Genomic DNA, 7,845 nt, shown 5'->3' with positions numbered 1-7,845 from the left:
TCTCTCTCTCTCTCTGCTCCACTTACAAGATTTGGCAGCACTCCAAGATCTGAGAAAAACATTGGAGGCATAGCCTCGTTTTGATGTCTGGAAAGAGAGGGAGGCTAAGAGTGAGAAAGAGCGAGAGAGTCCTCATTTCCATTTCACAGACTTGATTCACAGCAACACCACAGCAGAAAGGAGGAATACAGGAATATCGAGAGTGTGAGCGTAACCGCCAGTCAGAGAGAAAAGGAAGGATGGAAAGATAAGGCAGACAGATCTAAGAACGTAAGAGAAAAAAAAAAAACAAATTTAGCTTCACAAAGTATTATGACTGTCTATGTCTAAGAAATGCAGAGAGGCAAACATGAAAGACAAAGTGAGTGAAAAAGGAAAAAAAATCTGTCACCAGAATATCTTTAAAACAAAGTGAAACTATGCATTTGGTTTGTGTGACCTCTCAGAGACACTGTTTTAGTTTCTGGCTGATATTCTCCATGAAAATTTGAAAAACAGCAACACAAAAAGGATCTAAACTCACTGAACTCGCCTTGCAGTAATTGGGTCTCATACCAGTCTGAGAGAAAACAAATTTGGCTCTCAGCATTGTAATCATCTTAACTTTGTAGGCCTTCATGGTAAACAGGCCGGACCAAGCAGATGTAAACCCCCCTCTGTAGACCAAGCCAAGAATCAGAAGGGAAATTTTACACATCCTGCGGATTCAGCCGTGCTCCTCCTAATTGCTGGTTGCTTCTCCAGCCTCTCCCCCAGTGCTGAGAAGAGAAACCGTCATTACTAGTCTCACAGGAGCCCGAGCCAAACTCCAAAGGGAAACTTTGATTGATGAAAAAAAAAAAAAGAGGCAGATACGACTGTGTCCTCAATACAACATTTGCTGTGTGACCTTGTTTTCCCTGACAGGACTAAAATTAACCGAGCGGATCAGTTATACTGGGAGCACAGAAATGTGGACCAGATTCTCCTTTTGGCGCGTCCCTGTCTCCGCTCGCTTTCAGGGGATTACAGCAGCACGAGCATGCCTTTTGATTTATTGTGCTAAACATAGATTCGTTAGTGAAACAGCTGTCTACATCTAGTGCTTCACTGTCTCCCACACAGGCCTTCCCTCCCTCCACCCACCCACTGGACCAGATTCAACATTTTAATGCAAAATAAAAATGTCTAGGGATTACAATTTATAATGTTCTTCAATGTAGATGTCAGCATTAGTGTTACGGTTAGCTGATGTTCCTGACTGACTGAATGTCTACAAATGTGATTATCATTTATAGACAGTGTTTTGTTTAATTTAGGGCTATTTCCTAAAATATTAAGGACACAAGGGAAACATCAAACGCTTGCTTATCTGAGCAGGAAAGAAAAAATTGACTGCATTCTGCAAAGACAACAAATATGAACTCTGACCAACCCAGTTATGGCTTTACTATCAACATCTTTGTGTAACACCGCATGCCGACCTACAGTTTAGTTAACCATTAAAAGGAGAGGCAGGAAGGTAACAGACTCTCTGCTTCACCTATCTATTATTGCCTTTCACTTAGCTTGATTAACAGGACCCTGTCAAATAAATCAATCACACAGTCAATGAGGGATTTTATGACCATTGATCAGGCTATATGTTGTAGCAGTTTGATTAAGAATGCGATTGTCTGGGTTGGAGAGATATTTCACAGCTAGAACATCAAATACTTGGATCTAATCCTGTAAACTACATGACTGTGAGCTACACTGTACTCTAGCTTTAGACAAAAGCTACTATCATAAAGCAGCGGAAGGAGGGAAGAGGAGTCTAAATCAATCTTTGCCCACCAGGATTTCACCTGGCTCAGCCTCAGATGACACATCTTACTAGGTTTTCCATAAAGTAGTTTCAGAGTGAGAGCACATCAAAGTCAAACAATGTTTGTCTCATAAGCAGGAGCTTAAACATTAAAAATCCCTTAAGAGTCTTATAAGTAAGCACAATGAAAACCGATGACTCATTAACCACAAATGGCTTCTGCATGATTATACTGGAAACAGAAGAGATGCTTCACTTCACTACTAAGCAGTAATATAAACAACAAAAATAATATATCATCATAATCATCAAAATTCAAGCTTAACTTATTGCCATCAACTCCATGTGACCTTGTCTTCACATGCTGCTTGTTTACTGAAATCTCTCCACAATGTTCCAGCATATAAATCGACAGGCTGCACCGGAGCATCTGCTGTGCACCGATTTCCTTGGTAACTATGCAACACCAGAGCATTGTGTTATGACAGAGCCACTTCCAGGGACACATTATCACTGTATTAGATACGGGGCAAGCTATTTTAGTGAGCACTGAACAAACGCGTATTGGCTCAGCTGTGATAAATCTTTACGGTGAGAGAGAGAGAGAAAGAGAGAGAGAGAGAGAGAGAGAGAGAGAGAGAGAGAGAGAAATGTTCCTTTGTGTCTCATTGCATCATATTTCATGCCAGGTTACGAAAACCTGGCTTTCATCTCCGATATTCTCGGATGTGGCAATTTCAATTTGGCTCCCAGTACGCTGTCATGAAGAACAAGTAGGTCAAAGTGCCGACTGATAAAAAGAAATCTCTAAGAGCAGTATGTAAGATGAATTATAGAGTGGGTGTGTTGTTGATGAACACAGTCAAATCCATTTTGCTAGTAAAGTGTTACCCTTTATCAAACCGGGCTGTGTTACTGGTTTTAAAGTCCAACTGATAAGTGACTGATAACTTTCCAAAGCACGCAAAAGCACTATACACAAACAGCTCTTCGAAATGCAAACTCAGTAAAAAAAAAAACATGTTTCAAAGGCTACCGAGCTTCAAGTCATATTGTGAAAGCTTTGATTTGCTCTTAAGAGTTTTATTTTCTCTATGATTCCCTTTTAGTCTTCTCAGATAGGGGACAATAATGATCCATGCCCTTCTGAGTTGGCTAAACAGTGGGGTGCAAAGGCTATGTTTTCATTCAACATCATGAATCAATCAGTTTATCAGGACACCATGCAGCTTATTAGAAAGTGGATAAGACTTGGAGTAGCCTACCAAAATACCACCTTCGTTTAACTTCTGTCAGTAAAGTGAGCAGATTCATAGGCACAAAAAGAGAGCCAAGCTGTCTATGGGCCTTTAATTACAGAAAAACAAACTGCTTTTAGATGCGTGCTGTTGCTGAATTGTAGGGGCTGCACTGACAGCTCGATAAAACACGAGCAGGAAGCAGATTGTGTCTCAAATAATTACGAAACTGCCTGCTACGCCAAGCCCCCCTCTCCACCAGAAATGATCTTCCATGCCAGTGTCCGTTTGGTGCAGCGTCAGCTACATGGGAGTGAGAGTGAGCTCTTTGTCTGAAGGCACAAAAAAAAAAAAAAAAAAAAAAAAACAGTCTCAAGATTGCTTCCCTCTCTCTCGCAGCCACAGTAACTGCAGTTTGTCACTTGACGACCCCATAAGCCGCTCATGGCCTGTGGAGATGAGTCTGGCTGCCTTCTTGCCATTACAGAGACAGAATTGCTGTTTTTATGGCTGTGCTGTCATGAATCTGCAACAATTAAATTTGCATCTGAAGAGGCGCAGGCTGAAGTTGGTTTGTAAGGCAGTAGCAGCATTATTGTTTACTCTGAAAGAGCACACGTTGCATACTGAGGCAGAAATCTGTTCTGAGCATGTGACTCAGTGGAAGAATGTAGCAGTATCAGGGATAGTGAATATTAGTGTGACATAATGTACCACACAAAATGCAAAAAAAAAAAAAAAAAAAGAAAGTGAAAAGTCTTCAAAAAGGGGTGTTGCTGCACTGCTAATGTACCTAATTCATGCTTGAAGAAAGTTTGTAATGTTGATTTTATTCATAATTTGATTTGTCAAGTTCTTGGAGAATCAAACATAGGATTCTCTGAAAATAAAAGATTGATCTAAAATTTAAAAAAAAAAAAACTTAACACCTATATGATGTCAGACACAGTTCGCATACAAACTAGAAAATATGTGGTGCCAGCATAAAAACTAAAAATATTAATATTCAGAGTGGTTAATTTCAGCAAAAGTCCTAATTTGTGGTTACACAACGTGGTTACGCTATAGTATCATGTTGACAATCGTGCACTTTCTCACATTACTGACTCAACAGATTCCAGCTGACTGAACATGACTTGGCACCTATTTCTGTACGCTGCAATCACCTACAGGGATGCACAAAACTGTAGCACATTTGGGACAATGTGTCTGTTTTTCCACCGACCATGCTTTTGCATCATGAAAAGGCATGTGTGCAAAAAAAGGTGCCGCCGCCGTGCAGCTCGAAACAGTAGCCTACTTAATGTTGTGCAGCGTAAATCAAGTCTCCTGAGCCGTCACAACAAGCCTGCGTATCAGAGCAGAGAGCCCTGTCTCATGATCTGTCCACAGCCCTGTTTAACTTAATCACTCAAATGAAGCAAGCTCAGACAATAAGTTCATACAAGATCAGAAATTGTATTTGGCAATTTTTAAACAAGTGCATACAAGTACAGCTAAAAGCATTTCAGTTTTGCCAAGTGCTCGTAGAGTAGCATTAGTCACATTCTACGTTAAACAGGAACTGCCACCAGACCTAGAAGTACATCAAGAATTTTGTTAAACATCAACAAAGAGGAACGTAGTCCATTATAATGAGTACATACCTTTATCTTCAAAAATATAGAAACACAATGTATTCAAAAATCAAAAATTATACAACCATGTTTACGAAGTATACTCTTCCCTTGGGTCCAATATGTACAAGTCCGTTAGTTTGTTTGAATGGTATGTATGTGATATTTATATATTTATACTCATATTTTTGCTTCCCCTCCCCAAAGAAGTTTTCAAATAAAATCAAGGGTCCCTCTCCTTTTTTACTTTGACATCTCCTGCAAGGATGGTGGCGATTTCTCCTTGCATGAAAGCCCATGGTACGTTCGAGCCAACCAGGGGACATTTCTCTCCACTTGGACAGTACACTTCACCCGTAGCACCTTGCTGCTTTATGCTTTCCCTCGAGCACGGGAAGCAGAACTTGTGAGAGGGCACAGACGGGCACTGAACAAAGTGTGTGTCCTCCAAACGCTCGTGGCACAGCGTGCAGCACAGGGGTATGCTGCCGGGTACCGAGGAGTCCGGAATGCTTTGGGGGTGCACTTGGTCCATGCCTGGCACGTGGGGGGTGCCTGCACCAGATGCATCTCTCTGCGCCAGCCTCCTCTGATTCATGGAGGACGGCGACAGGGGACTGCTGCTGTTCCTCCGGGTGGTAGAGTGGACTTGGTTTGCGTCCTTGGGAGAGCTGTTCCCACCTGCATTGTCTGCTGCCATGATGAGTGCCGCCATGGGGGACTGGCCATTCTGGGCCGCTTCAGGTGGGGTGGTGCGGGAGTGGGGGGATATTGTGGAAGGGGGAGAGGCGAAGCTTGGCGGGGGAACTGGTGGCATTTTCAGTCCGTCAGTAGGTGGTGGTAACCACTGCTGTCCTTCTCCATTGATCTTGGCAGCTGTCCCCTCTCCTTCTGGTTCAGGAGATGCTTTTCTCTTCATGCTCCGGGGGTGTTTTCCTCTGTCTGGAGGTGGGAAAGGGTTAAACAAAATAGTTGAGTTGCACAGCTCAGACAAGGATCAACAATTACACTGGAAGGGAGGCATGCATTTTTGCTGTTCCAGGCTGCACCACAGGCAACAAAACAATAATAACAAACACAACAAATGTGTCACATTTTCATTTAAACATGAGGAATTTTGCAGCCATGACTCTATAATTATCACTTGTTCATTATTAACCCATTCATCAGCTGAGATGGGTTAATATTGATAACATAATCATGACCACTGCACGAAATAAACATTATACGCTTGACATTAAAACACCTCTGGATGCTTACCTGACTTGGAAGCCGTGGCGCTGGCCTCATAGCCCATAACCCTTTGTTGCATGGCCGCATGGTCCTTCTTGAACCTGTTGTCGAAAGGGTGCAGAGCCATCAGGTCCCTCACCGTTTTGCCCTTGCTCATCCATTCCGGGTCTGCCCTGTTTTTGTGGCTCTCAGAGATCTCCGGCGTGAGACTGTCCGGTCTGTGCTTCTCCTTCACCTCTCTGTCGTGCTCGGTGCTTGAGACCGAGGCGGGTCTCTTTCCCAGATCGGCGGGACTACCGCCCGCCAGTGCGGAGGGAAGCCCCATCTGGCCCGGTCTCCCGTTGACGGCGTGCACCGGGGGCATGCTCCCGTTAACCAAAGGCACTAGATTCGGGGGGACCGTGCTATTCCTGCGCGGGTTGGGGCTCTGGCGGTTCAGCTCTGGCGGCTCGTCGGGCTTAGGAAATCCATTGGGGACGGGGATGCCGTTCGCCTGCCTGCCAGACTGATATTCTGGACCCAGCCTGGGCGGGCGGTCGGAGGAGAGCGGGTAGCGGTCCAGCGGCTGCGGCGGCCGGGAGCCGGGGTCTCCCGCCGCAGCGTGGTTGATCGCCTGGATCTCTTTCCCGGAGAGCTGCGACTTCCCCGGCCCGGGAGACCTGCCCTCCTGAAACCCGTGAGCCCTCTTGAGCTGCCGGGCCGTCTCGATGACAAACTCAATGCGGTCTGCTCCTTCATAGTTGACACATCCCCTGCAGACGGGCTCGGTAAAATCCCAGATCATAGCCCAGGGCATGCGGGGCAAGTCGCATAAATAACACGACTGCCTCCTGGAAGAAGCAGCGACCGCCGCGGACGACATAGCGCTCGTCGTCGACCCCCCAAGAAAAGAAACCCAAAAAATGTGTCTTCTTGTCCCGTTTGTCGTCCGAGCTCCCTTTAAAAACGAAGAAAGAGCAAGTTCCGTTCGTCGAGAGAAAAAAAAGTGTAAACTCGTCCTCTCCCGACTTTCGCAGCAACAACGGTGAAGTTTCACAGGGAGAAGTTCATGTCGGTGTGTACTTTACTACGGCGCTCCTCTATCTATCTCCACTGACTCTACTACAGGCTCAATGTGGAGCAGTGACGTCACCACGGAGCTCTAAACGCCTGCTTCCACTTCAGTTTCTATTGACTTGATTTCTTCGACAGACCCCCCCACCTCCCCCCACCTCCAGCTTACTGCAGCCTCTGTCACTCACTGCTTTTTTTTATTTTTAATTTAATCACTTGAACCTCTGCCAAAACTGCACCCAGTTCAGCCTCTCTCCACCGCCGCCTCTGACTCAAGGGAATAACCCGCAGCTCTTATTATTATGATTATTATTATTATTCTGACCACCAAACCTGCAAATAAATATGACCCCGGGTCCGGCGATACCAGCCTGTCTGCGATGAGACTTTTTTTTTTAAATGCTGCTGCTGTAGGTTAGCAGTAGACCGCCAGGGGATAATAATAAAAAAGGCGACTCTCCAGCTCCTCCAGTTGACTGCTGCTTTGTCCTAAATTCAGAGCATTATCCGGTTCAGGCTGAAAAACGCTCGCTGCAGCTTGTTTTTCTCAATGCACAGCGCCTCGACGCCATGAGCTGAGCTACTACTACTGCTGTGCAATGAATGAGGTGGGTCGACCCTAAGAAAAAAAAAAAAAACAACAACCAGGCTACTGTAATGCAATTGCAATTTTTTAGAAAGATGTGTTTTGCAGCTAATAGAAATTCTTGGTTATAGCAGCAGAAATTAATTTATAGGGACTATATAAGGATTATTACAGAGGTTTTACTGCCCTCATTTCCCCCTACTGCTCATTTTTGTGTTATGATTTCAACATGTGCTGACCTGGGTTTTAGCAGTGGTTAGACAGTATTTTCCCTGCCTGTGTTAATGTAAAAAGACAGCTAGAAAAAGGCGCCTCCATTAGCCAGTAACCAGG

General features: G+C 44.6%; 1 protein-coding gene across 1 annotated transcript; it reads right to left on the bottom strand.

Annotated features, from left to right (window-relative positions):
* Window positions 1-4,462: 4,462 nt before the first annotated feature.
* irf2bp2a (interferon regulatory factor 2 binding protein 2a) lies at window positions 4,463-7,076 on the bottom strand. The gene is made up of 2 exons (XM_067609697.1): window positions 5,901-7,076; window positions 4,463-5,582 (listed from the first exon to the last, which is right to left on the bottom strand). The coding sequence occupies exons 1-2, from the start codon at window positions 6,733-6,735 to the stop codon at window positions 4,864-4,866; spliced, it is 1,554 nt and encodes a 517-aa protein (XP_067465798.1). The 5' UTR covers window positions 6,736-7,076; the 3' UTR covers window positions 4,463-4,863.
* Between the last annotated feature and the right edge of the window lie 769 nt (window positions 7,077-7,845).

This window comes from Thunnus thynnus, chromosome 14, assembly GCF_963924715.1.
Source record: "Thunnus thynnus chromosome 14, fThuThy2.1, whole genome shotgun sequence".
Classification (NCBI taxonomy): domain Eukaryota; kingdom Metazoa; phylum Chordata; class Actinopteri; order Scombriformes; family Scombridae; genus Thunnus; species Thunnus thynnus.
The sequence above is the reverse complement of the archived record's forward strand: the minus strand, read 5'-3'. Positions and strand labels throughout refer to the sequence as shown.

Excerpts from the sequence above, each read along its gene's own strand:
- irf2bp2a (XM_067609697.1), bottom strand. The coding sequence starts at position 6,735 with ATGTCGTCCGCGGCGGTCGCTGCTTCTTCCAGGAGGCAGTCGTGTTAT. Across the intron at positions 5,583-5,900 it reads CGCCACGGCTTCCAAGTCAG|ACAGAGGAAAACACCCCCGG; the intron begins GTAAGCATCCAG and ends TCCCACCTCCAG.